The sequence below is a fragment of the Anser brachyrhynchus genome (assembly GCF_964034855.1).
Source record: "Anser brachyrhynchus genome assembly, chromosome: 16".
NCBI classification, from domain to species: domain Eukaryota; kingdom Metazoa; phylum Chordata; class Aves; order Anseriformes; family Anatidae; genus Anser; species Anser brachyrhynchus.
In genome coordinates this window covers 10,437,697-10,465,264 of record NC_137734.1, presented here as the reverse complement: position 1 = coordinate 10,465,264, position 27,568 = coordinate 10,437,697, and the positions used below count along the sequence as shown (strand labels likewise).

Below are 27,568 nucleotides of genomic sequence, written 5' to 3'. Positions count from 1 at the left end.
AGGGAGAGACGGGTATGGATTGGCTAAAAAAGTTGCCAATCAGAGGAATGATTCAGATTAGCCCCGCTCATTGGTCGAGCCGCTAGTGGAACCACCCACTCCCTTCTCTTCATCCAATCAACGCCCTTCTCCTCACAACCACCCCGCTCGTCAAAATAAATAGCGGGTGGGCGGGCTCTCATTACTCCTGCCGCGCTTCCCCCCCCCGTCCCCTATTGGCGGGCGGTATGGCGGGGACAACCAATGAGCGGCGGCGACGCTGGAGGGCGGCCGCCGGGCGGTGAGGGGCGGAAGCAGGAAGCGGCCGGCGGGGGCTCGGTGGCGGCGGCGCGATGGGGGCGGTGCTGGGGCTGTGCTCGCTGGGCAGCTGGGTGAGGGCCGGGGGGGCGCCGGGGGGGGGCGCCGGGGGGGGGCGCCGGGGGGGGGCGCCGGGGGTCGCGGGGAGGAAGCGGAGCTCGGGTCCCCCCGGGAGCCGCGGTCTGACGGGCTGTGCGTGTCCTGCAGGTCCCGTGCCTGTGCGGCGGCGCCTCCTGCCTGCTGTGCCGTTGCTGCCCCAGCGGCAGCAACTCCACCGTCACCCGCCTCATCTACGCCTTCCTCCTGCTCCTCAGCACCGCTGTCGCCTGCATCATGCTGGCGCCGGGCATGGAGGAGCAGCTGAAAAAGGTACGGAGGGGGAATTCGGTTGACTGTTGGCAAAGCCGGGGTGTGTGCCAGCGGCTCTTGGTTATTTGTACTTGGATCGGAGCACAGAGGAGCCACAAGCGTGATCCCTGAGGTGATTCCTGAGCTGGCAGTGCCCCTGAGTTAAGAGCCTGCGCCTACCAAGTGGCTCCCGCCTGAAATAGGCAATTCGTTAAATGTGCGTTTTTCAGAATGTCTTGTCTGTGAAACTCGACCAGAGCTAGAGATTGCCAGCCATTGCCAGCACTGTCTGCAGCTCTGGTATCTCAGTCTCCCCGAATGCTGTTAGTGATGGCTTGGGAAGCAACAGATGACAGTGAGGTCTGTGCGGGCTGGCAGAGCAAAAGGTCTTTTGTTAACAGATGTCCCAGAAGAGAGCTGACTGAGATGCGTAGCTGTTAGAGTGCTTAATGACTGTAACTGCAAACACAGAGGTAAATTAACAGCTAAATGTGTCCCTACTCAGGTGCCGGGATTTTGTGACGAGGGGCTTCACACTCTGATACCGCATCTGAATGGCTTCATCAGCTGCGATGTGTTTGTTGGCTACAGAGCTGTCTATCGAATCAGCTTTGCCATGGCAGTGTTTTTCTTTGTCTTATCGCTGATGATGATAGCAGTGAAAACAAGTAACGATCCAAGAGCAGCAGTGCACAACGGGTATGTCTGTAAGCCGCCTCTCTGGTCTTCTAACTTGTTTCTTTTCTTTCTCTCAGGTTTCTCTGCTGAACACAGTGGAAAATTGCTGAAGTATGCATAGATAGCCTGGAGTCTCTTTTGAACAGAATAAAGAGCAATGCTTTGGCCTTGTAAAAGGCTTCCTGTTTGTGTAGCATGTCAGTGCACTGATAAGGGGAAGCCAGACATCGCTGCTAATGCAGAAGGGAGGTGATGACTCCTCCAGGTGTCAGCAGAGATGTTAGGTGCCAGTTGGTTTATAGCCCCCTCCCTGTGCTCTCTGTGGCATTCCTTGGCTCGTTCACGGGGGGGCTAGTCTGACTCTAATCCAGCAGAAACTGGGCTCTGATTGTCAACTTACTGATGTCACTGGGTTAGTTCTGGGCTAGAAGAGTGAATGATCAGAGCAGGACCAACACGGAGCAGGTGTTCATGACCTCTTTGATTTTTTTTTGAATGTCTCTAAGGGTTGCTTTGACCTTTCTGCACTGCCCATGTTTGTGTAGCTTTATTTTTACTTCTCTTTTTGTATTATCTGACTGTAGTTCATCTTTCTGCAACTTGTCTGTTGCCATTTGCCCTTTCACTGTGTACCTGCGCGAAGAGGCTGCACACTGTCAAAAGTCTTCACACCTTCCTTTAGGCAGCTGAGCACAGCTGTTGGGTCTCCCTTGTCCCTTCTCCAAGCTGAACAGTGCAGCTAGCCGTCCTCCCTGCGAGGACCTGCTGCTGAATTGCGCTGTGTTTGGAGCAGGAGCTCCTCATACAGCAAACCTTTGGCCCCAGCCAAAAGCCAACTCCTATTGCATGGAGTTTTTCTGTCCTAGGTGCAACACTTTGCATTTGCCCTTCTCCCTCATTTAGTGAATATCTTTGTGTAATCCCACCGAACACAACTTTTTGCTTTGTTTCTTAGACATTCATCTGTGTGCAGCAAGCTGTTTGTACATTGTGTAAAACTTGAATGTTGTATGCGGAGTGAGACTGTAAACTTTCTTCTTTTCAAGGTATTGGTTCTTCAAAATAGCTGCCATTGTGGGTATCATGGTCGGAGCGTTTTACATTCCTGAAGGGCCTTTCACAAGAGGTACAGTCAACGTGTGGTGACAAAACTCGTACTGTCTTAATTGTTTATTACACTCAAACCTTTTTCACAGACTTGCTGGGCTACGGTTGTGGTAGTGGGAGTAGAAGACGTGGATTCTGTCCTTTAGAATGAATATTTTGGTTCGCCCAGTGTTTTAGTGACCAGCTGAAGCAATCTCCTCTCACGCACAAAGGCGCTGTCTGTTACTAATACAGTGCTCTGACACTAGCCGCTGGGATGAGCCTCCTGACACTATTTTGATGAGAGCCCTCAGAACGCTGTCTGTAATGAGTGCAAATTACTACCCCAGAGCCTTTGAAAAAAATCGCTGCAAGGTTCCTCTCCTATCTGGCCACATTACAGGAACTCGAGAGGGTTCTTGTTCCTTAGAGAAATGTGGCCCTGTGGCGCTTACGTACACAGAGGTATCTTGACTTGGATCTTGAACTCATTCTGAAACACCTAGGGCTAAGCATTTCCACGCTCAGCTTGACTAGTGTAGGCCACAGCTGTGAAGTAGCAGCGATTCCTCACGTGATTCTGCAGGATGGAGGCCAAAGCGAGTAACACTTCAAAATACAGTTTCAGATTTATTTTTGTTATTTGTCTGCAGTATAATTAGAAATAGGTGTTTTTCTTTTTCCTGGGTTAACATGCAAATGATGAAAGCTAAGCTTGTTTTTCTTACTCTCTTTTCTAGCCTGGTTTGTTGTTGGTATTTTTGGAGCCTTCTGCTTCATTCTTATCCAGCTGGTGCTTCTCGTGGACTTTGCTCACTCCTGGAATGAGAACTGGGTTGAGAGAATGGAGGAGGGAAACTCTAAATGTTGGTATGCAGGTAGGAATCTTAAGCCGGCAGGGATTTATTTTGGCTGGCCAGTGCTCTGCAGAATATCATGTGCTAGTTTGCAAACACATCCTAGAATTATACACTACAGTCTCCCTGAGTCACTACTGTAAGCATTTGGAATTAATAACTGCAGTGTTGCCTTTTTCTCATTAAATACAGTGTGAAATACTCCAGGCTTGTGACTAGCAGGTCTGACAGTAGTAATAAACAATACTTAACTTGTCTAGTTTGCAGAGGGAGTGCAGAACTAGTAGCCTGGATCTTCTTAGTTCTGGTTTTGCCTCGTCGCCTCCCCTGCTGATGTTCTCAGGAAGTCCGTTATGTCAGTGATGGTGGCTGCTCTCCAACACACTGCCACAGTGCGTGCCGCTGACTTGACCACTGAAATCAGAGTGCCAACTTCTGTGGTTCTGTGTTACAGCTGCGAATGCTGCAACAGCATTTTGTAGCTTCTTATAAAGAACATAGCAGAATGGGAGTGAAAACAGGTGGCCTTTAGCATAGAGGGGGAACTTCAGGGCTTGTAAACAGTAGATTGAAGTGTGCAAAAAGTGCTCTTTGACACTGTGGCTTGACAACCCAGTAAAACCAATTACACTGCAGCTGGAAGGCAGGTCTTACTCCCCTGATGGCAGCGTTGGCTTTCTTCTGAGCTGCGCTGCTTAGTGAGCTGAAGCAGACATTTGGCCGTACTTAATGAAAATACATCCTGCTAGTCCAGCTTTCTGAACCAGATTTAGAAGTAAGGAAGGGAGCCTGTCCATTTACAGCGGTAGCTAGCCACTGAATTACCTTAGATGTACTGTTAAACTGTGGCTTTATTCTAATGGTAATTTTTTCCCCTCCAGCTCTGCTGTCCTGTACAAGCTTGTTCTACGGCTTGTCGCTGGTTTTTGTTGTGCTTTTCTATGTTTTCTACACAAAGCCTGAGGATTGCGCTGAAAACAAGTTCTTCATAAGCATCAATATGATCCTGTGCATTGCTGTATCCATTGTTTCTATCCTTCCAAAAGTTCAGGTACTCGTTTTGATTTGCTGTTTTCTTCTGACATACAAAGCAGGGATGTAAGAAGGATATCACACTGATTCAGCTAGACATAAGAACTTCAAAGTTTGTCTACTATAGCTATGCTAGCTAGGGATATTTGAGAAATAAGATTTAAAAACAAAACAAACAAACCAGAAAAAACCTTGATCTGAAACTGATGCACTATATAGTGATGTATTTCCTGAAGATAGGCTTTTTTTGGCTCACATTGTTCTAGACCTTGTTTCCAGGGGATGGAGGTGGGATCATTGCTGGTGTGGCTTTGGGGATCCAAAAAAATATGGCTTCAAAATTGTGGGTACGAATGTTTAATATCAGTAGAAAGCTTGCATATTGCTTGATTCTGAACTGGTATTGCTCAAATAAATCATATGCTAGGTTCCTATTTACAAAACTGTTAAGCAACTTGGGATTAACTTGGCTAGAACTTGTACCTGAGTCTTGAGCACAGAAGAACTGGGTTTGGTTTCCGTATTCCTTCCATGTTTGAGTTATTGCCGCATACATTGTATTGCTCTAAGGAGTTTCTTCCTGTCTTTTAAACAGAACAAAGCCAAACGTGTTTCTAAAAATTTTAGTTTTAAATGCCAACAGTTGTTATATCTATGGCCATAGGGTTTCATCCAGCTGTAGATAAAAGCCACCCTTTTCATCTCGTCTTGTCTTTGAACAGGAATATCAGCCTCACTCTGGCCTCCTCCAGTCCTCTATTATTACTCTGTACACCATGTATCTCACGTGGTCAGCCATGTCTAATGAGCCTGGTAAGTAACAGGTTGTCCTGAGCCACATAATGTGGTGTGAAACTATTGGTGTGACCCAGTTACTACAGATCACCGCGTGGGGACTGCTGATCTTCTGTCTAGATAAAATCTAGTCAGAAAGTAAAGCTAAGTCTAGTGAGACCATCAAATTGCCTCTTTCAGGAATAAACTGGGGTATCTGTTGAGGGCATTGTGATTTTATTATTTAATAATACACCATTGCCTAATTATCAAGAAGGAAAAATATTCCATGCCGTTATTGCCTCTGGGGAATTGAAGATATTAACGGGAATGATAAATTGCAAGTTTGTCATCTTTTCTTAGCTACTTGCTGTCAAAGCTCATCTCATCTCAATCTGCCTCAAAATTCCTTTCAGAGCGAAACTGTAACCCAAGTTTGCTGAACATCATTGCGCAGATAGCTACACCCACAATTTTTCCAGCCAACACCACGGTCGTACCTGCTACCCCAGCTCCACCCAAGTCCCTGCAGTGGTGGGATGCCCAGAGTATTGTTGGATTGGTTATATTTGTCCTCTGCCTCCTGTATTCCAGGTAGGATCTGTGCTGCTATCAGATGAGTTTTGCTTGTCTTTTTCATTTGGCTCTGGCTCCAGTGAAAAATGTACCGGCATTTGCTCATGTCTAACTGGTCCCAGGCCCAAGCCAAATACAACTAATGAAACTGCATTCTGTTTTGTGCATAAATACAGGCTTTATTAGCCCAATTCTGGTAACAAAATGGTACACTCTGTGGTATAAGACCTGGGCTTGGACCGCTGTTTGATTTGGTTAACGAAAGCTCAGATTGCAACAGCTCTCTCCAAGGAGCTTCCTCGATGTTTCCAGACGGATTAAAAAAATGCAATTGGCTAGTCCCAGACATTCATTCTCAGCTGTTGCTTGTTTTATTAGCAAACATAGCTACCTGAAAAGGGAGTTCCTAACCATCTTTTTCTTTGGGTTACCCTGCAGCATTCGCTCTTCAAGTAACAGCCAAGTGAACAAGCTGATGCTGTCTGGGAGCGACAGTGCCATTCTGGAGGAGACTGGGGGAGCAGGCAGTGGGGCTGCCGAGGACGGAGAAGTGCGCCGTGTCGTGGATAATGAGAAGGACGGTGTTCAGTACAGCTATACCTTCTTCCATTTCATGCTCTTTCTTGCCTCTCTTTATATCATGATGACGCTCACGAACTGGTACAGGTAAGAGCAAGGCAGAAAATGATAGGTTGCATGTGCTAGCTGGTATTTCTAGGTGGACAGGAGATTCCTGCTCTGGCTACTCCTGCCAAAGCTGTTCATGTGCAGTCCCTATGCCAGCTGCATTACAGCTGTAGCTTCTCAATTTGGTGTTGCTGAATTAAAGACATGACAAAAAAAAAAACTTGTGAAAAAGGCAAAAAAAATAAATCAGTAGCTGCACTCCTAGCGGACTGTTTCAGCTGCAAGGGCAGAAAGTGTGCTTACCAGACTTACTATGTAAGCAGCAGGAAGGATACATACCATTTGGCTTAAGGTGGCCTCCTGGGAAGGTTGTCAGAGGCCTGCCTAATGTCTTCACCCTGGGAAAGCCATGCCAGGGATGTGCCACTTAAACAGAGAGATGTTTTCCTAGATCTGCTGGGAGTTGGACATATCCTTAGCTTCTGCAGCTTATAATAGCTTTCCCCAGGACTGCAATATTGTGTAAATTAGCAAATACGTTTACAGAGCGGCAACTATCAGGAGTCTGATATTATGTAGCTCACTGGGAGATTTTCTTTCGGAGTAGCACATCAGTGTATGCAAGCAGGTTTGTTTTGAAAACGGGGAGCTGGGAGGAACAGGCCTACTAAGGAGGAGCCCTGGGAAACTGCTCCTTCAGTTCTCTCACCGTGGTCCCACAAGGGCTCTGGTACTGGAGTGACCCAGTAATTGTCTGAGTTTGATTTGAGAGGTAGCAAGTAATGGTTGAAGGAGTCTCATATATCTAACAATTGATTTCTTTGTTTTTTAGCCCTGATGCGGATTTTAAAACAATGACAAGTAAGTGGCCAGCTGTGTGGGTGAAGATAACCTCCAGCTGGCTGTGTCTCCTGCTCTACCTTTGGACCCTAGTGGCTCCTCTTGTCCTTACCAGTAGGGACTTCAGTTAAATACCTGCACATATCTGAGCTTATAAAAGTGGGGAATTTTTTGCTTAAAGCCAAAATGTTATGTATTGCTTTAGTTATTAAGGCAAATACTGTTTCTTCTTATGTTAATATTAACATGCAGATGGATGGACGGTTACGTATTGCACAATGCTTGATGCAGGATCAAAATTATCATTTATCTTTCTATCTTAACTCATGGTTAACTCTTTTTTACTGCATTTTAAAAATTCACTACAGCTGTGCTGTCAAAGCACAAAAAGTATCTGTTCTGTCCATTAGCCCCAACCTTAATATTGAACAGAAGCGACATTTAGCTAAAAATGAAGTAATATATTTTAAAGAACAAGTTATGTTCAGCATAATGCACTAATGCTAACACTTCAGTTCCTGGAAGTGTAAGCCGTACTGCTTAATTTCTACATTCTGCTGCAAAAGTTTTGCTTAAAGCAGAAGTTTGTGATACTTATCTTTCTGTTTTGTGGCAAAAAAACCTTACTCCTCACCAAAACAACAGAACTTTGAGGCTGAAAAGCTGTTAACTATTTTGTTTTAAGAACAAGTTTACTTTTTTCTAAGAGGCAACTTCTGTGATAATCTGTCTTAGTATGTTTGCCAAATATTGAGTAGTAAGTGTATGACTAGCTTAAACAACTTCATGATTATGGTGGAAAATAGAGCTAAGTAATTTTCACTTGTCTAGTATGCTTATAAAAGTGTACATGAAATGATTATTATTGGCACTAAGGCATTTGCACTGTAAACTCATTTGAATAAAACAGGCTAACTACTGAAACTTTCCCAGCTCTGTTGAGAAGTGTTGAGGACTGGGGCAGTTATTCTCTAATGCAAAATATTGCATCTAAAGATTACAATGCTAATTAGCTGCTACAGTCACCACTTAGACTGTGAGTGGATGTCTTCTCCATGCAGCAAACAGTTAAGTCACGATGTATTTTGAAAGCGCGCCTTCCATGTGATTTTTTTTTTCTGAATGTCAAATCCTATTCCTTGAAATTGCTTGGGTACTGTTCAAGTAAAATTTAGTTCTGCAGTAGAAATCAACACTTTTTCTAAATGTAATTCCTTGGCAATTATACTTAGTTGCAGGCATGTGTTTAGTGTGGAACTAAGCATACGTTGCTATTCACTTTCACAATAAATACTCCAAGATGACGCAAGGCAAATGTATTCAAAATACCACATTAGCAGCTGTTACAATAATGTGTTTAATCACCCAGTCATGCATCATAAAATTACACATTTTGACCACTCCATTTTATAAAATGCAATATAAAAATAAATTTTGTCAAAATAAGATGTACACTTAACCACCCAACACCTCTAGGCCCACATACAACAAAAAGGCAAAATTATTAGTTTGAGTAACACTGATTAACTCATGCCAAAATGATTTAAGAAAAAAAATTACTTCACCCACTTCCTGAAAATACCTCAGGGTTTGTAACACCCATTTGCAAGAGTATAAATTCAAGTATTTTTATGTACAGTATGCAGCTAACTGCTGTCCCACTTAATGCCAAAAGCCATGACTACCCAATGCAGTTTGAGTACCTTTCCTTAGGATGTGCTGGATTTGGCAGGGATGGATTTCCAGAGGCATGTAACCTCTGGAAACAATGTTATTTCGTGTGTGGGGGAAAAAAAAATCACATCAGTTTTAGTGCTGTGAAGAGGTCGGGAGGGGGGAGAAAAACCACAACCACCAAGCTAAACAGCTTTTCGTATCTATTCTCTTAACCTGCAGATAAGGAGACTATATATCTAAAGCAAGTGTTTATTTTCCTAATCTGACAAGAAATTCTGGGACTAAAGTTATTTCTTTGCTAGTAAGTGCTGAAGCTCAAAGAACAGCCCTCGGCTCTGTTGTCAGGTATGTATGAGACAGAGCTGCGCTTGCTGTAAGACAAGCTAAGCACTGACTACAAACCTAAAAAGGGTTATAGACAGAGTTGCAAACTTAGTACACTCTAAATTCTAAAGCCAAGGAAGAGCAAATCTAGAATATTAGTTAAATGATTGACACGGGTAAGCCTGGCTTAGCTCATGTATCCTGACATCAAGCATCCAGCTTTAAGAATAAAGTTCTGGAGGCATATCACAGGCTATTTTCAGCTTGGATAATGTAGCCTTACCTGTTATGTTTAAGAATAAAGCAAATGATTTAGTTCCATTGTAAGCAGAACAGAAAAGGGGAGGGTAAGATCTGTTTTCTCTACCATGCAAGAGAATCTAAGACCCTGAAAAAGGGTTTGGTTTCTTTAAAGGTTCCTCAAGTGCCACCTTCTGTTGGCCACCACTTTTTTTTAAAGGGATATTAAAATTGAATTTTGAATATTCAGCCTCCCTCTCTAGTAGTTATTATATAAGTGGATGGATCAAAGTAGCTGTTCTTACAGCAGACATGTCAAAATACTTTTTTTTTTAATTATACATTGTGGCTACAGTTAAGAGGCACTCGAAGAATACAAACACCAGAGCAGTCTCTGTGTTCTGGCAGTTAAACAGGCTGGGTAGCCACTTACCTTTAAGTTGTGTACTGCGTATTAATGTCTTGCTAGGTGGTACAAAGAACTCAATCTCTGCAAAACATGCAGCCAATTCTGGTCAGAAGTGAGGAGAAAGTGGCTAGCGTTACTCTTTTACCTTATTTTATATAGTAGAAGATATTTTTCTTCCTCTGCTTAAGGTAGTAACTGTCAAATAAGAGTAAGTCTTAACTTACAAAGGTAGGAAAAAATCACATGCTTTAAGTGAGGGAAGTTAATTTCTTCCCACCTTTGTTCTAAAGCAGGTCAAGTGATGAGTTCCTTCCTCCCACTGAAATTCTGAACTGCTGCCCAGGAAAAAGCTTCATGGCTTACCCCTTTTCAAAACCTAGTCTCCTTTTATAATGCTTGGATGACAGGTCTGGCGTTTGCCACCCTTAGTTCCAGGATGAGGTCTGCTGCCAGGTCAGAAATTCATTACTGTGGTGGTGGAGAAAGTTTTTCTAGCAGTGCAATCATGCTGTAGGGGGGTCTGAGAGGAGAAAAAGACATTCAAAACAGTGTTTGGCACTTTGAAAAAAATGAATGTTTGAAATTCTCAAGATACTCTTGTTTTTTTATATTTACAGAAACAAAACTGGTACTTATATCACACTTGGCACTAAATAAAGATTTCAGGCAGAGAAAGTGCTCTAGAGATAAGTCTCATGGTAGACGGGATTTCTTTTTCACCAAGCAGTGAAGTATTTCACCTTGAAATAACTGGGTGCGCTTTCTTGGTTCCAGTGAGGTTTCCCAGCTCTACACTATTATAGTGCAGAAAAACATGTGCAAAAAGTGTGCGACAGTTAAGTTCTAATTCTAGACTATTAAACATTTGAACTTGGAGTGGGAACAGCTTATTTAGACATAGGATATCTTACCCTGATTTGACATTGGAATCTTAGCTGTGTCTCTAGACAAAGACCTCTAAGCACAGGCATACAAGCTATGGGTAAATATTACGGAGATTATTAAAGTCTAACTTCATACAAGAACAAAGACAAAAGAGGTTAACAAAGCTGAAACCAAAGTTGTAACACTTCACAAAAGAGCAGACAAGCACAGGAAACAAAATGCTACAATACCAGGAAATTTAAGAATGTGCTTTCAAATAGCCTGTCTGCATTTGGTTTCACAAAGACCGAAGTTCAAAATTTGTCCAATGTAACAAGCTAAAGAAGCACCTTGCTTTCTTACATGAAGTATTGCCTTCTATATGTCATGCCAGCTGCTACAAAGCTGCCTTACAAATTCTACATGAGAGTTACTTACCAAATTCCTCATAGCAATCAGCTGAAGAAAAGAACAACTGATGATGTGGGAAGGTGGGTGACAGCTTTTTCTCATTTGGTCTCAAACCTCAGTATTTGGAGTTGTAGCCACTTAAAAGCCTCATTACCTGATCTGAGAAACTTACTGTTCTCTGCAAATGAAGATTGCCATCTGTTTATATTAAGCCTTGATATTGATGTTGTAATAGTTAATTTCCTACTGTGAGGAAGTTTCAGAGAGAATTTCCATACTGGTCTTCATGGATTAAAAAAGTCTCCCTTTGTGTTAATCCAAGCCAAATATTCATTCGGGTATTCCAGAAGTGCCAAGTTACACTCTGAACCAAGAGATAGGGGACAGGCCAAGTTAGACTCTTACGGTTTTAAGCAATCTCTGCTGACAGAGATACATTTCACAGGGTTCAAAAGCAAATAGCAATTGTTTTTTTTGGATTATTGTGTGTTTTTAGAAGGGGAAGGGAATGGACAGTCACAAAGCTAGCATATGGTTGTTGTCAATTTTAGTGGGTGGGGAGAAGAAACTATCACGCTTACCATCCTGCATTTTTGTCTTTATCATGACAAGCAACAGGCAAGTTTGCATCATCCACAGAGGTTAATGAACTTTAGGTATTCTATGTAACTTGGCAATTATGTGCTCTTTGCCTTTTTCCTCTGTGAATTCTGCCCTGCCCCCATTGTGCCCTCTTCAGCTTCCTTTGGTTCTATAGTGTAAAGTGCCTCAGCAGTCTGTTCCTAAACTGCGGGTTTAGGAGTAAGGCAGAGTTCACAACATCACCTATCAGAACAGAAGAGGTCTTAACTGCTGGAAAGGTTCCCTTCACTGATTTGTTAATAACAGTAGTAGAGCTGAGGTTTCATGCCTCGCAAGGAATCATCGCATTGTTTTTCATCAGCATCCCCACTCACTAGCATGTCTTGGGGAGAGCTGTCACATGGGAGTACCAGCTGTGAGAAATCATGCAGAAAATCCTCTTCAGAGGCCAGCAGCAGCTCATTCCATGCTGATATATCCAGCTTCCCTGAAGTACCACCGTATTCTTCAGGCAGGATCACTGGAGGAATGTTTTGATGAAGGGAATTCAGATCACAGCCATGAAGAAAAAACTAGAGAGGAAAGACGAAAATAGCTTTAATAGTGTGTATCAAACAGTGCAGCATATTACTAGTCAGCTAAAGAGGTTATTTTGAATTAAAGAGCAAATTTTGGAATTGATGCCGTTACGTGTAAGTGCCAGCATACAACATCGGGCAGGTGCTGTTGGATGCGCTAGTGAGAGAAGTCTTGAGATGAGCCAAGTCTCTTGCTGGGATTTAAGCTGCACTAAAGATTTGAGATTTGCTAGCCTCTGCAGAAATTCTAGATTCAGCTTATCCCCGAACCCATTCATGGCACTCTTAAGTACTTACCCTTGTGGAAAAGGGCATCATTCTTTGCAACTACATCCAGTCCTACGGTGCAAGAAAAACCAAGGAAAGGACAGCGCCATTTCCTGTGATACCACCTTATAAGCACACGCTGTTACTTGCCAAGACAGCCCAACCCCAGGGGTGGAATCAATGTCATGATTATATAGCATATGCATTAAATACCCATATTAATATTACGCCAGTATTTAAACTCCTCAAAGCTTATTTCTCTTGAAGAATTTTCCTAACAGGATTTTTTTAAAGATTAAAGCAGAAAGGACCAGTTAGATCAGGTAAGTGGCACCAAGATTCTTCTAGCCGTGAGATTTTTAAACAGATATAAGCAAGGAACTTAAAAACACCAGCATTAATGTTAAAATGATGCAGATCCTTACCCGGTTTGCTATCTTTTCCTTCAGAAAAGGCTTGATGATTGCAAAAATGCCTTTGAATATACGAGGTTCATTTATTATGTTAACAGCTTTTATTCGAATGGGAAATCCATCCTGAAGGGTAAAGAAGATTTTTATAATGCAGTTTAAAAACATCTGCCATTTTCCTCTTATTAAATCTCCCAAGACTGACTGCCAGCACAACCCACTGGCTCCCAAACTTCACCTGAGATACCAACATAAGCTGATAAGGTAACAGAAATGCACCTTCTAATGGGGAGCAGTACGAGGGCTGTGGGCATAAAAATAAAGGTGAGAGACAAGAAACATTGGGAAACACTGCTGCCACTAAGTCTTCCTTTTGTACGTTGTTTCTCTCCCTGAAGAAAGATGCTAAGTGAGGTACTAGTGACTGTGCTTAGTCACAGGCACTGTCCTTTGGGTATTCCCAACCCTGATGAGGATGCAGAGTTACAACGGGATTTACTATGAGCACTGGCACAGGCTGTGGGTGCCCCATCCCTGGAAGTGTTTAAGGCCAGGCTGGATGGGGCTTTGGGCAACCTGGTCTAGTGGGAGGTGTCCCTGCCCATGGCAGGGGGGCGGAATTAGGTGGTCTTTAAGGTCCCTTCCAACCCAAACTGTTCTGTGACCCTGTGTTCCTAGCTTCTGAGGAGTGAGTGCACTATGCTGGGAGCCCAGCACAGGTTGCTTCTGTGTGTCCAGCTATGACATCTGGGTACCAAGCACATCTAAAACGTACTTTTATACAAGGAGGAAATCTTATAGCCCTATTTTTCTGCCATTTCAACTGTTCTGTCATGCTAACTGCAAAATACAAACAGGCTCTGCCACTACGGCTTCTTCTTTCCCTGCCCTTTCATGCAGTCAGGCAGGACTGACAACCAGATCTGCTGCCAGCAGAGCACACAGCGCCTCCTGTACAGCCCACAGTCTAAAACAGTTAGTTACGAGCTGCGTACTGAGGAATTAATTTCCACAAAGCTCTCCAAGCCAAAAGCTCGTAATCAGATATTAGGGTCTCATGTGCCTCAGAGAAGTTTCTTTCCCTTATGATCAGCTCAACCTATACAAAAAAAGCAGTCCATCTTTTGGCTGAAAAGGAGATACATGCACTGTGGGAGTATTTTTCTCCTTCGGAAGGTCAGAGAATTGGCTCCTCCTTCAGGAGTTGCAGTTCAGCAAGGTTGATGCAACATGTTTATATGTTACCCATACCTTATGTCTTTTACCTTCTTTGTTTTGTTAATAGCTTCCACTGACAGTAGCAGACACCCATCGCTGTATTTGTGCAAATTAAATAGGGGCTCAGACAGTTTAATGACATTTAGATCATAATTTTAAGGATTATGTGACTTCTTATACAGACATTCATAAACTCACTAGTCTTGTCTCCACAAACTCTCCTGATTGCCCTTATCCTTCATTATCCCTCCACAGACACAGCAAAAAATAGAACCAGCTCAGACCAGAAAGTAACGAGGAAACAAATCCATTCAAGAGAAATTTTCTTCATCTTACTCCTTCATATAGCAAGGTAGAACATCAGCTAAACTCACGAGAACTTCCTGCCACTTTGAGCAGGTTATGCCTTCACCTGCCTACGTTCTACAGCTCTACTTGCTTGTATCTTTGCTCTAACTTGCTCGTCATCATTTTCCTTCCAAATGTGTAGTGTAGAGATCGTTTTTATTGCTGTCTCTTGCTGACCCCTGTGCTGAAGAACTCTTTCTTTCAGGAACTGGATGGAAATCCTCCTCAAATCACGCTCATTCAAAAATCCTCTCTGCAAAATTTTTGCAGCAGGACTTGAACTTACACTTGCCCAGCAGTCAGCGAGTGACATGTTCCATCCACAGTGGCTGACAGAAACATGTTTAGGTAGGAACCATTTAAATAACAAGAGACATTCCTTAGCATTCAGGCAAAGTGAAGTCCTCTGCCTAACTGTAATTCACTGCTCCGTTCCTCATCACTAGCTAGCAGAACTGGCCTTTTCTGTTCCAACTCAAAGTTTGCATTTCTAATGCAAATTTAATTTTAGGGAAGCACAAGTCAAAACAGGACAAGCAAGTTAAGTTGGCAAGGATCTGAGAAACTGGTTGGACAGGGACATGTTCTAACTCTTCTAGTAAAAGCCAAGTTGCTTAAGTTTCTGGTGACATAGTCAAGAACTCTAGACACAGAAGCAGTCATTTACAATGCACAAGCTTATTTTCCCACCAGTTCAGGTCTTACCTGAAGAATTCCAATCACTTTTTTGGCTACAAAAGGACCAAAATGAGACGCCTTAGATAAGCTGACTCCTTTGTAGTCTGCCAGGATTACAATTCCATTCACCTGGGTCTCTTCGGACTGAATGAGTTTTTCTAACGTTAAGTATATGGCACGAATGTTCTCAGTAATCGGATAATTACTGGGTGTCCATCTGTCTGAGGTTACAAGACATGGATGGTAAGTCGGAAGTAAAGATAAGCTAACAATACACATTCCAAAAACTGATTTTCTATTTCACTGGACTCTTAAAAGTTAGTCTTTAATAGCCACAGTCCTAGTTCAGAGCAGCCTTTCTTAAGCAAAGAGATAAATGGCAACTCGTGTTTACTTCAAGGAGCAAAGGCAATGGTTTTAAGAACCCCATTCTCCACCCAGCACAGCTTATTAGAAGCAGCTTCAGCTCAGAAAGAAAGCAGGTAAATGGAAAAGAGGAGGATGAATGAAGACAAATTTACAGCAAGCCTGGCAGCACCAAAAGCACATTGAAGCCTCTGATTATTTGTACTGGAGTCAAAGCCACAGGCTTCTCTCTCCACTCACAGTAAAAGCAAATAATAAGCCAGCAGCCCTGCTTCAATTTGAGTTACTACACATTTTTTCTTGAATCGCCTAATGTTTCATCAGCCCACCTCACTGCATTTTGGTTTTTACTCAACTGCAGTTATTGCTGAAACAGGAAAAGGAACTGGTATAACGTTGGCTAATGACAGAGGTGTCCCTTCGCAAGTTAGCTGTTCAAGTTTCAAAGAGAACCCACGTACTCTGTGTAAGTAACCAGTGTTCACAGAAGAGCAGGAAACAGATTTTTGGCCCAGAAACACCTTGAAGATGGAGAACGAAGATATTCATGCATTTCAGTACCTGGACGGATGCAGACGATGTGGCGTCCCTCTGGGTCCAGACGAGGCAGCACAGTGACAAAACCAGACTCTAGGACAGGCTTTATTGCGGATGGCTTCAAATTGTTGAAGACCTCGGGCCAGCTCCTCCGACAGGTGTGGTAGTTCACCAGAAGCTGAAGCGCTCGATCGTAATCGAATTTCCTGGCTCTGAGGAATCTTAGCAAAAAAGCATCGTCCAGGCACGTCCCCAGGGAGGGATAGTCTTTGCACACCATATCTCGGAGTGCCTGCACGTCACGGAGCCTCCATTCAGGTTTCTCTTGGAGCTCTTCGCGGGCTTTGGTAATGAGATCAGGAGACAGCGAGCAAACATACTTGGGCCGATCCGGCAAGAATTCATTGTCGGATGGAGACCCTGCTGATGGACTTGTCCTTGTGCAGTCGCTGTCTCCTGACATGATGTGGCAGGAATCTGTCAAAAAACAAGCTTACAAGTGACAAACAGTCCCATGGACTACTATTCAATATTTACATACTTCTTATGTCCCGCATCCCTCCATTTCCCTGCCAAAGAGTCAATCCTTGCAAGAACCAGCACTACCGCCAGAACAGCCCAGACATTCTAATTCTCTTCCTGGGATTAGAAAGTGCAGGTCCTCTAATCTCTTTATCCTGCATAGCAGGTACAAAACAACCTAGCCAAATCCAAAAAGAATTAATACAAGAACTACGCAGCTCCACTGCAAAACACAGAATTTAATTTGCCTTAACGTGTATTTCCTACATCCAACTGGAAACTGAAGCAAAGCGAACGTGTCCTGGTTAGGCAGGATTGCTGGATTCTGTACCAAAAAACAGTCAAATTACACTCTTCTGAGAAGCTCTCCCAGGCAGACCCAGCCAGGACATTGTGTGAGCTTCTCTGGCAAAACCCCCCATCGGCTGGGCATCCGCCCACAGGACTGGGCGGCACAGCAGCACCCCAAGAGCACGCAGGTCGGGGCACAGGCTCGGCCTGCAGCGGACAGGCGAGAGAACCGCTCGCGGGTGTCACCCAGCGCCGCGGGGACACCGAGGCAGGCCGCTGCTCATCCTCACTTCGGTTCCCAGACCCAGCAGCGAGCTGTGTGCCAAACAGCACGGCCACGAGCCCGGCCGGCCTCCCGCAGCCTCACCTGGGGCCGGGAGGGGACGACAAGAGGGGACAACAAGCCGCGTTCCCCCCCACCCCCGAGCTGCTCCTGCTCACAGCGCTGCGACACGGGGACCGGCCGCGGGGCTGCCAGCCTCCAGCCTCCCCGGGGAGGACCGGGCCTCCGCTGCCCGTGCTGGCTGCTCCTGCGGCCCCTCCATCCCTCCCTCCATGCCTCCATCCCTCTCGGCCCCAAACCCACCGGCCCGGCCGTACCGGAGCGGCCCCGCTCGGCAGCGCCGTCTCCAGGCAGCGGCGCCCCGGAACCAAAGCGGCCGCCAGGAAGCGCCGTGCCCGGCCCGGCCCCGCTCGGAGCCCGGAGAGCCGGGAGCGGGCCCCCCCGTGTGGCCGCGGGGATGGGAGCGGGGCCGGGCCGGCTCCTGTGTGGGGTCAGGGAGCTGCAGGAGGGCTGAGGTGGGAAGGGGCCTCCAGGGATCTTCTGGTCCGGCCCCTGCCGCAGCAGGGTCACCCAGAGCGTGTCACACAGGAGCAGGGTCGCATCCTGTCAGGTTTTGAGCATCCCCAGAGGAGGAGGCTCCACAACCCCTCTGGGCAGACCTGTTCCAGTGCTCTGTCACCCCAGCTGTAAAGTTCTTCCTGACACGGTGATGAAACCTCCTGTGGTTCAATTTATACCCATTACCCCTTGTCCTATCACAGAGAAGAGTTTGGCCCCCTCCTCTTTACATGGTCCCCTCAGGTATTTATAGAGGTTGGTGAGATCCCCTCTCAATCTCCCCTTCTCTAGGCTAAACAGGCCTAGCTCACTTAGGCTTTCTTTGTAAGACAGATGCTCCAATCCCTTAATCATCTTCATGACTCTGTGCTGGACCCTCTCTAGAAGCTCTCTGTCCGTCCTGTACTGGGGAGCCCAGAACTGCATACCACGTTCCAGCTGTGGCCCCACCAGAGCTGCGTAGAGGGGAGGCCGCCTCTCAACCTGCTGTCTGCTCCCCCCTGCAGCAGCCATTGCTCGCGAGGGGCTGGGGGGGTCCCGCAGCAGTGTCCAGGCAAGTGGAGCCAGCTCCCAGGGCGGGGAACTGGGCCAAAATGGGGATTTTAGTGTGGATGGAGAGAGACAGCACTAACGGAGATCTGGCTTTGTGTTTTGAGAGGGCAGAAAACCTAGGAGTGCAGACTGCGGGGCATGAAATGCGGTGTACTACTACTAATGGCCCCACCCCAGTCTTGCTGCATTAAAAAGGGTCCAGCAGGGAGGGCTAGTGAGGGTGTAGGGAAAGAGGGGCTCACGTTTAACCCCACTGATCCATGGACAGAGTGAGATGGCGTAAGGGGCTCAGCACCCACTGGGCTCTGTGCCCCACCTGGAGGGTCCCTGGGGGGCAGTGGGCGCTGCTCCTGGCTTGGGCTGCAGCCTGTGCTTGCAGCCAGGAGAGGGAGTCGAGGATAGTTGGACAAAGAGTGGGAATCCCAGGAGCCCTCGGTGGGAAGCCAGGCCCTTCCGTCGCATCTGACATTCCGCCCTGATTTACTCCTCTTCGAGGATTCACCCTTCCAAAATTGAAAAGATTGTAATGACACCGTGCCAGGCAAGAGATACACCAGTGCGTCAGCAAATTTGATATGCTGCAGGTGTTTACCTGCAGGAAGACATTTCAAGGGAAGGGAAACACACTGATTTTACCCAATGCCAGTGTTCCAGTCCAGCGCTATTTTGCGTCCAGCCAGCTCGGAGCTGGGTGCAGCTGGGCAAGCTGTTGTCCTGTGCTGGGATGCTCTCTGTGAATTAAGCCTGCTTGTGATGTTATTTTGTGCCCTTTTCAGTAGATCAGGGTATAAATGAGGTTGTGAAGGGACTTTGGGAGAACAAGAGGCCTTACCTTGCCCCTCTTTACATTCTTACAGCTCCTGGGTACAGAGCCCTGAAGCACAAGGAGAAAAGCAGACAGTCAGGACGTGGAGGCCCAGGGCAGAGGTGAGAGCCTGAAGCTGACGGCTGAATTTTGGAGGGAGCTGTCTCTGAGCAGGTAAAATCCCTCTGGAAGGAGGGAGAAGGAGCATGTTTGGAAGGGAGGTCTGTGGCATCACAGCTGAAGGAGGTTCCCAGGTGCATTTGATCCCAGCTAACTGCTGAAATTAGCAGGAGGTAAAGCTGATCTGAGAAAAGGCTTAAGAACACCAAAGGGGTAGGAAATGCTGGAGTTGTGATCAGGAATTTGTGCTACAAGGTGTGGAATTTGGTTGGAATTTGTACCAGTGAGGCTGGTTTAGCAGGGAGAAAGTACCAGACCTAACTGTTTACAGCTGCTGCAATAGGGTGTTGGGACCAAGCAGGGATGATTGGTGATACTAAAGGGTACTAAAATAAGAGCAGGAGCTTTAGGTTAATAAAGGAGAATAAGGAAGGAAAGTAGAAATGAGAATGCTGTGTAATGAAGAAGAACTAGAAATGAAACATAATTTGGGGGTGGTCTTCAAATGAAGTAACTGTCTGGCTCTGGTTTTCCTTATGTGGAGAATGTTGAACTCAAGGGTGGTGGTGAATCGAAGCGAAAGTTTCAAGCTCAGAGCCAAGTTACAGGGGGACTGTTAAAGTGCTGATGTAAAATCATAGAAACAGTAGCAAGAGTTTCTGTAATTTACTCTTAGTGGTGTGGCATCCTGTGACTAGAAACCAGTAAAGGCAAAACATGCCTATAAGGAAGTAAAGCCAAAAAAATGGAAACAAACACTGATAGTCCTCGCCTAGTTGGAGAGTTTTGTCCTTACCTGTGGCTGCGGGAGGGAGGAGGACATACTGCATCACATGCGTGCAAACCTCCCCAGCTGAGAGGGGATGAGCTCTACTTGCTCTACTACTTCATCAGCCCCAAATCTACCGTATTTTGCATGAGTTTCAGTCAGGAGTTGTGTTACCTGACCTTGGAGCCACACCTGGACCCCATGGGGAATCTAGCCTTTCTCGTGTTCCTCTCTCCTATCACTTGTGGTTCATACCTTTCTCAGCTCTGCTGCTCCTGGGTGCTCCCGCACCCTGCCGTTGTGTTATAAATGTATGGCTGTTGGTGTTGGTTGATATTTAATGAAGCCCATGTAATACTCTTCACTCATTTACTTACTCAAACAGTCTTAATACCCAGCCTGGGAAAGTTATCTTGGCTTCTTCAAGCTTTTCCACCATTAGCAATAAACGTTTTACAGTCTTGGCAAGCTAAGGCTGAGAAGAGAGCATGACTTCAAACAGCACTGCTAGCAGAGAAGGCTTTAAACTGATATTAAATCGCTAAACTGTGCAAACATAACAGTCCTGTAATAAAGATAATCTCTGTACAGTTCAGGCCAAGAGGGGCTCTGGCCCTCGGGGTGCAGGTGGGACCTCGGCACCCCATGAATTACACAAACCTTTTGGGCACCACAAGAGAGAGCCAGCAGTCCGTGACGCTGGGTGAGGCCTGCCCACGTGTGGGGCCGTGTTGTATCCCAGGCTGAGTTTCTGCTATTGCAGCAGTGCAGGAGGGTGAAAAGGAGCATTGGGGAACGGCAGCTGCTATTTATCCACGGAGCAGGGCCACGCCAGGCTGGTGCAAGCCTGCTCCGGACGCGGTGGCTGGCCCATGGTGTGCTCGGCTGTGATAAAATCTGACAGCTATTTCCCCGTGCTTATAGGCCCAATGAGGGTGAAGTGAAAATATGCCCTAAATTACCATAAACATCCATGGTCTCAAAGCCTGGAGAACTCCTCCAAGCCAGTCTTCCATGCCTGCTCTTGCCCTGTGTGTCTCGGTGTGAGAAGGGGATCTCAACTTTGGTTCCGAGAAGTAAGCATCCCTCTGCAGAGCTCTGCCCCTGCTCTGCACGTGTGGCGGGCCAGAGCCACATGCAAAGCTATGAAAACAGTCAGTAATATGCAAACACATTCAAATCTGTCACATCTGCCATGGAAGCAGCTGTATGCAGGCAGAGACCCCCTCCCAGCCACGTAAATTCATGCTAACTTGCAGTCAGGTCACAGCGTGACAGACACAGCCGTACCCATCCCAGGGCCTGAGAAAAGACTTCTTTCCTCCTTGGCTTTACTAGCTTCAATACTAACGATGTTTTCGCAAAAGCTTGGTGAGGAATGTGCTTGGCAGGGCCTCCGAATGTTTTAAATATTACGGGATTTCTGTAGTTTTATTTATTCTGAACAGACCGTGTTTTCTCAGCCTTCCATCACGCCTCCCGGTGTCTTTGCACAGCGGAAGGAAAGCAGCTGGCTCTGTGGTGGGATGGGTCCCTGGCAGGATCAGCCCTTGCTGGGTGCTGTGGATGTGCTGCTCGGGGACACGTGCGTCCTGCCAGCACCTCTGTGGCGATGGCGCAGCGCTGCCAGGTGTGTTAGAGCAGCACGAGCACTCGGTTTTGCTCCTCCAAAAGCCAGCCTGTAAATGGTGAGGGCAGGACGAAGGAAGTGCTGCTGCTCCCTGGGTTGGACTGGGTGCTTTGCTCTTGGGATTTTCAACCTGGTACCCGTCATAAGCCCTTATTTCAGTGGGAAGGATGAAGCAGTGTGTGTAGCCCGTATCTTCTGCAAGTAACCACCTGTAGCAGGGGTGGCCCCAGGCCTCTGAAAGCTGATGAAGCAGTAAACCTGGCACCACTCCAGGCCCAAAACCAGAGTAAGCCTTGGAAATACAGTTCCCAAACCACCTTCCTTCCCAAGACAGTTATACCAAGAGCTCTCCACCTCCAGGGCCTTAGCGGGGAGCACGCTGGTGACCGCAGCAGCCTCTTCTCTCCTACACAGGGCACCGAGCTGCAGGAAGTGACTGCTGTCGTGTTTGTGCCAAGCTCCCCTGCTCACTCTGCACGTAACGAAGCTGACAGTATATTGCCAACTTTATTGGCCCAGCTGGCAATTTTTCAGGTGCTAGGTGTGTTTATGACTGTGAGGGTCACACCTGAATTAGGAATGGGGAGAGGGATTTTAAACGTACCCACACCTTACCCTTCCCTCTCCAGTCTCTCAGAGTGGAAGGGGATTGTGCGGTGCACGGCCTGAATTCCCAAACTGGTTGGTGTTTTTTGCACTCGGCCTTGAAGGAACCGGACAGCCTGGCACTCAGAATTGCCTGGCTCAGCAGTGCCACGTTGCTGAGCTGTCCCAGCTGCCTCTTGTTTTTCATGACTATCTGTGCCTGTGTGTGTACTTGCAAGCTTAATAGCAGCAATAGTTGCTTTTGTCAGAGATGATATGCAGGCCATAAAGCTCATTTGCCATTTTTTTTGTTTATTTGTTTCTTTCCACTGAGATATGAAAGCTGTGGAAAAGGCTCCAAAGCCTGTTGGCGATTTCAGATGAGGGTTATATAAGGAATATGAAAAGAATGCATTTCTTAGTGGCCAGAGTACCTAAAAATACCACTTTTGCAGATCTTTGCTTGAACATCATGAAAATGTCTTGCAGCTGGAGATGCTAATCTCTGGGATAATGTCCTCAGTTTAGGTAGCAAGCACAGAAGAGAACAGTAAAAGGCTCTCTTGTCTAAAAACAATGAAAGGAAATTGTCTTAAAAGTCAATACTAGGTGTCCTTACAGAAGCCATCCCCTGTGTCATGGGACATTGCCTGCAGGCTCCAGGGAGCCCAGGAGGATAAAACACAGCCCATACATGACACGAGCAGTGTCTCAGTGTGATTCCAGGCTGGAGTGACAGAAGAGGTGAGGGCTGTGACTGAGGATGCCGCTTAAGGACAAGGTTGTTTCTGGGGCTGGTTGTGGGTTTTTTTCCAAGGGAGCTGAATCCAGCAATGAGAAAACTCTTGTAGGGACTGCACTGATTTAAGATTAACCAGGTAAAGGGCAACCTTGATAGAACAGTTCACGGGAAGGAATCCAGGAGAATTTATTGCTTCAAAGATTTGATACTGCATATGCAGAGCTATTAGGGCATATATGCAGGTGAAACCAACTGTGGGTCACAGGGTTGCTGTGGCAGACAGAGCAGTCCTGGTTTTTATTCCACATTAAAGGCAAGGAACTAACTCCTTTTCCTTTTCTTGACTAATCACTCAGCCACTGTGTTTGGGCTGATATAACGTGTCTAGCAATGGCATTGGGGTTCTGGATCATCAGCTAGGGAAGGGTGCGCAGGTGCTGGGGTGTGTTGTTCGAGGCCTGCCCTATTCTGGGCCCTTGGTGTCAGAGTGAAAGCAAACTCTAAGTGCTGTCTCCACACAGTCCTCAAACATAGCTGCATCTCAGACCTGCTGACAGTTTTCTCCAACGTGACTGTCACTGGAAGGTCACTGGATGTGCAAGGAGGCTCGTGATGTAAGTAGCAGGCTGGAAAACCAGGCTGCCCCTCAAGCCCTCCTACCTGGGGTGGGACCGTCCTCCTCACTTCACGTTAGGGGCAGGAGGTGGGGGAACCTGAAGGGCATCTCCCGTGGGTCAGCGCTGAAAATGCTAGATGTTGTTCCTCCCCAGATACCGAATCCTTATAGCAATCTAGACCTCTCTCCTCTCTTCCTGTTATCTTGCCAGGAATGCTGCAGCTGAGAGCAGGCTCCCGTGATCAGAGCAGGTCATTAAGAGTCTTCTCTAATTGTCAGTGCATTTCTTCACCTTTACAACCGGTGACAAGCTGACTTTCACTTTATTGTCTTATTGTGCCCTATAGGCTCACTCTGCCTTTGACTGCACCTGCTGTCGGCTGTAGGTTGGCTGCATGTGAACCAAAGCAGAATCATCGGCCCAAAGTGCTCAAAAATGTCCCTTAAAATACAAGAGGGACTTAGAAATGAATGGGTTCAAAATGCTAATAACATATTTTAGCTTCCATTGCTTGGCACTCAGAGTGTGGTTAATTGAAATTTTTAAGCTCTTTGGAATCATGGAAGTAAATATTTATCCTTTGTGTGTTTTTTTTTTAAATGAAAATTGGGGTTGTCATTCAACCTTATGATTCCAGCATACATGGCTCCAAGGACAGACACCAGCTAACATTAGGCTCCCCATGAAATAGTGACAGCTGGCAGTGGCATCAAACACTTGTTTTTTAGTTTTTTCCCCAACACACATATGCTTTGTGCTCAGACCAACAGGGAGGTGAGCTCCTGAATTTAGAATAAATCTTCCCAGAAGAAAGAAATCCATCTGTCTGGGAAAAGTTAGAAAATATTTTGGCATTTATTTCTTTTTTTTTTTTTTAATGAATACAAACTCTAGTGAAGAAATATTCCTCTGTTTCCATTGGAAGGCAGTAACCAGCAAAAATTAATGTACAGTATCGAGGAATGCTCGGTGAAAATGGACCACAATGATTCCCCACAGAGTATCTCTACATACGGGAAGAAAGGTTGCTGCAGTTGGAAAAGACAGCCTGGTTATTACTTTTTTTTTTTTTTTGCATTTAATCTCCCAATTATAAATAATCAATGTGATTTACAAAATAATTTACAGAAAATGATTGGATTCATCATTGCAATAAATTACTCGGTATAATGCCACCAGCTCTGAGAGACGATACAACACTTCTGACGCCGTCGGCGCAAGGCGAGGTGTTTCACGTTTGCGCTGGCGATCACGGGACAGATCTGCAGCTCCTCTGGTTTGCTGGCTCAGATTCGTCCCCTCTGGGGACCTCTCCCAGGCCCCATTTTAACTGCAATTCCACCAGCTTCATGTCCCCACAGGGCCAGGACCCACATCACCCCACAGGGCCAGGGCCCGCAGGAACGCAGTCTGTGGTTAATTAGAGCCGCTGTTGCCCCGGTGCTAAACCAGGATCATTCTCCTTCCTGCTGGATTTTCCAGGGCACAGACGCTGTGCATCTGCTGTCGGCCTTCTCTCACGAAAAACATTCGTTCTGGGGTTTCTCGGCACCCCCGCTGTGGTGCTGCCAAAACTGAACCTGAGGAGAGGCCTGGAGGCCGTGCCCGCAGAGGCAACGGGAGGGCTCCTTGCCTGATTTCAGCTGTAAACCAAAGGTCAAACCTGCGTGGTTTCGGCCCTGGCAGGCCTCAGAGAGTAAAAGAAATAGGCAGGCACAGGGAAACGGGCGCTAGGGAAGGAGCAGTGCAGGCTGGGGCAGACCGAGGGGCTCTGGTGAGACAGGGCCTTTCCCTGACCTCAGTCGGTCTTCGCTGCGGGACTCGAAGCACTATGTTTTGAGGCTCTGCTCTCAAACCCGCTGAGGTCTGGAGGAGCCATAATGAGTTCTTATCGCATTGTGAAGCCCTATAAATCTGTTATCAGCCACTCACTCTAAGCGGAGGGAGTGTCACTGAACTGGACACGTAGATCAGATGGCATGTCTTAGCGTTAAAGCTAAGGGTCTGAGCTGAACTCCTGGGTTACAACACTCCTGGTATTTTGGCAGCCCAAGACCTTGGTCCTATCTCTGAGGCCCAGGCTCTTCTCACCCTCACAGCCTGTGCTGGGGTGGCCCCATCCTATGAATCCCCTGAATCCCACAGTCCCCTAACTTCCCAGGCTGGGTGGCGAGGAGGCAGCGGTGTCAAGGAATGACCTGGCTGCCTCTCTGAGCCCTGTGGTGGGAAAGCAGCCATGGCATGGAAATAGCAAAACCCCTCAAATACAGCAAGATACCAATGGTGGAAAATCCCGGTGGGCCAGACTTTGTGCCTGTATAAACTGAAAAGGTTTGGTAGACCTGGATGGGGGCTTAGTTTGCTGAAGGGTGACCATGGGAAGATCTGGGGTGAGCTGAGGCTGAGGGGCCGTTCTCTCAGCGCTGCCTGGGAAAATCCCAGTGTGCTTCACCTGCAGCGATGCTCCTGGGGGAGCTTCCACCTCTGAAAAGTCTGGCAGGACGGGGGCTGTCTGGGGAGCTGGCATGGCTGCAGGTGGAAGCCCTCCTTCTGCACAGCACAGTGTCTTAGTTTGGAGAATCGCTTGTTCGCAGGATCTGGTGTATGCTGAGCCGACGCAGAGAGGCAGCAATGGGGGAACAGCCAGCTGCACGGTCCCCAGCCAGTCCCTGCAAACCTCCCGATGGAGGCAGACAGAAATCTGGCCCTTCTTATGAGGAATGAGGGTTTCAGTAAGGCTTCAACCTTAGTTCTGTGACTCGAGGCTCTCCGTGGCACGCGCTGCCCGTAGCTGCAGGAAGACAGCTTTTGGTAGTGGTGCACTAGTCCAATAAGCAAGTCCGTGTGTTTGTGCCCGAGGACCTCTGGATGGCTTCTCTTTTCACAGTGACAGAGTCAGCTTGGGCTTTTCTCCCACACGGTCTTCTAAACGAGGCCAGCTGGTCTGCAGCTTGCTAGATGACCTCCTGTTTTGTGATGGCAGGCTGTGGGATGGAGCTGGGCTGTTTCGCCACGGTTGCGATGGCTCCGGGCAGCAGCTTGTACTGCTCTGGCCCTGAGCCCGCGGGTGGAGATGGCTGGGGAGTTTCTGGAGTTGCTACAGAGAGAGACACAAAATTAGGAGAGGGCCACATGGACCTGATGGCAATGGGATCTATCCCCTGTCCGAGCTAGGTTCAGGTGGAAGCCAGACAAAGGCTCCGTAGCAAAACGATAGCCCCTAATGGCCGGTGTGTTGGCTGCAGGGCAGCCCTGACATTCGGGCCTGGTTAGATGCCCTGGGAGAGCCACAGTAATGGACATTGGATGAGGGGAGCTACTGGTCTTTCAGCCTGTACTGGCCACAATTTTTGGTCAGCTGAGGTTGTTTCAGCCCAAATTCCCATGTGGTAACCTTTTGTGTTGGATCAGATTCTCCTGTTTTTGCAGAGGGCGAAGTGAGGTGTGTTTGGACCACTCAAGGCAAGGGGAGCCTTTCCACTGATCTCAGCAAGCACTGGGTGGGATCATTCATCTGTTTATTTAAAGGGCTATGTAAAAATTACAGTCTGCCAGGGAACATCTTGTTGAATCAGTCTATCCTACTCTGATCTAATCCACTTCTCTGTTTGTCTTTCCCTCCTTTCTGCATTCTGTCGCAGACTTTTATCAGAGACTGTCTTGCATCGAAATTTCCTTGCAAGGTAGAAACTACCTCCACAGACTGGAAAGCTCTCAGTTTTTCCCGGGGGCTCCCCTCCCTCTGGCGATACTCACACATCTGCCCATTGTGCATCTGAGGAGGCATTGTGTTGGCCACAATGACGTTTGTTCCCAGGTTCTCCTGGATCAGGTGAGGGTGCAGGGGGTGGTGAGCATGCGGCGTTTCACTTGATGAACCTGCAAACGTGCATATCACATTAGCTGCCACTACAGCAACAGAGACATCTCAGATGGGCGGAAACGCACTGCACCAAAATGCCCAGGCCTCCCCAGCAGTTGTGCACGATCAGCTTGTACCTGTGTGATCAGAGCACACATCTTTCTCCACGGATGCCTTGGGCTCAGTAACCCTGCCTGCTGCCTGCATT

General features: G+C 46.8%; 3 protein-coding genes and 2 long non-coding RNA genes across 13 annotated transcripts in view; 2 read left to right on the top strand and 3 right to left on the bottom strand.

Annotated features, from left to right (window-relative positions):
* The first annotated feature begins 189 nt into the window (after positions 1-189).
* On the top strand, positions 190-8,039 carry SERINC3 (serine incorporator 3). Of its 2 annotated transcripts, none has more exons than XM_080557660.1 (10): positions 190-280; positions 505-666; positions 1,151-1,344; positions 2,370-2,449; positions 3,150-3,287; positions 4,148-4,317; positions 5,021-5,111; positions 5,489-5,666; positions 6,087-6,314; positions 7,108-8,039. In XM_080557660.1, the coding sequence occupies exons 2-10, from the start codon at positions 631-633 to the stop codon at positions 7,244-7,246; spliced, it is 1,254 nt and encodes a 417-aa protein (XP_080413786.1). In that variant the 5' UTR covers positions 190-280; positions 505-630; the 3' UTR covers positions 7,247-8,039. The 2 variants fall into 2 exon arrangements, with proteins under 2 accessions (XP_080413786.1, XP_080413785.1); XM_080557659.1 differs by having other exon boundaries at positions 214-371.
* A 414-nt stretch (positions 8,040-8,453) lies between these two features.
* On the bottom strand, positions 8,454-17,803 carry TTPAL (alpha tocopherol transfer protein like). 5 transcript variants are annotated; one of them, XM_080557667.1, is made up of 6 exons: positions 17,438-17,560; positions 16,049-16,501; positions 15,149-15,342; positions 12,893-13,003; positions 11,997-12,194; positions 8,454-10,285 (listed from the first exon to the last, which is right to left on the bottom strand). In XM_080557667.1, exons 2-6 carry the CDS (start codon positions 16,485-16,487, stop codon positions 10,220-10,222), a joined length of 1,008 nt encoding a protein of 335 aa, XP_080413793.1. In that variant the 5' UTR covers positions 16,488-16,501; positions 17,438-17,560; the 3' UTR covers positions 8,454-10,219. The 5 variants fall into 5 exon arrangements, with proteins under 5 accessions (XP_080413793.1, XP_080413792.1, XP_080413794.1 ...); XM_080557666.1 differs by lacking the exon at positions 17,438-17,560 and adding an exon at positions 17,780-17,803 and having other exon boundaries at positions 8,454-12,194; XM_080557668.1 differs by having other exon boundaries at positions 8,454-12,194; positions 17,438-17,719.
* Positions 17,804-17,944: 141 nt separating this feature from the next.
* LOC308178690 overlaps positions 17,945-27,568 on the top strand; it is a 44,607-nt gene continuing 34,983 nt past the window's right edge. The window contains exons 1-2 of the long non-coding RNA XR_013939897.1: positions 17,945-18,231; positions 19,088-19,209. This is a non-coding gene — a long non-coding RNA (uncharacterized lncRNA). The remainder of the gene's footprint in view (positions 18,232-19,087; positions 19,210-27,568) is intronic.
* Positions 18,618-19,198, bottom strand: LOC308178692. Its single transcript, XR_013939910.1, has 3 exons — positions 19,063-19,198; positions 18,823-18,974; positions 18,618-18,733 (listed from the first exon to the last, which is right to left on the bottom strand). It is a non-coding gene; the product is annotated as an uncharacterized lncRNA (long non-coding RNA).
* The window catches only part of HNF4A (hepatocyte nuclear factor 4 alpha), a 35,786-nt gene continuing 32,544 nt past the window's right edge, over positions 24,327-27,568 (bottom strand). For 3 of the 4 annotated variants that reach the window (XM_080557657.1, XM_080557655.1, XM_080557656.1), the window contains exons 9-10: positions 27,255-27,377; positions 24,327-26,595 (exon numbers count right to left, since the gene is read on the bottom strand). In XM_080557657.1, coding sequence (XP_080413783.1) covers positions 26,453-26,595; positions 27,255-27,377 — 266 coding nt within the window. In that variant the 3' untranslated portion in view covers positions 24,327-26,452. The remainder of the gene's footprint in view (positions 26,596-27,254; positions 27,378-27,568) is intronic. The other variant, XM_080557654.1, reaches the window with a different exon arrangement.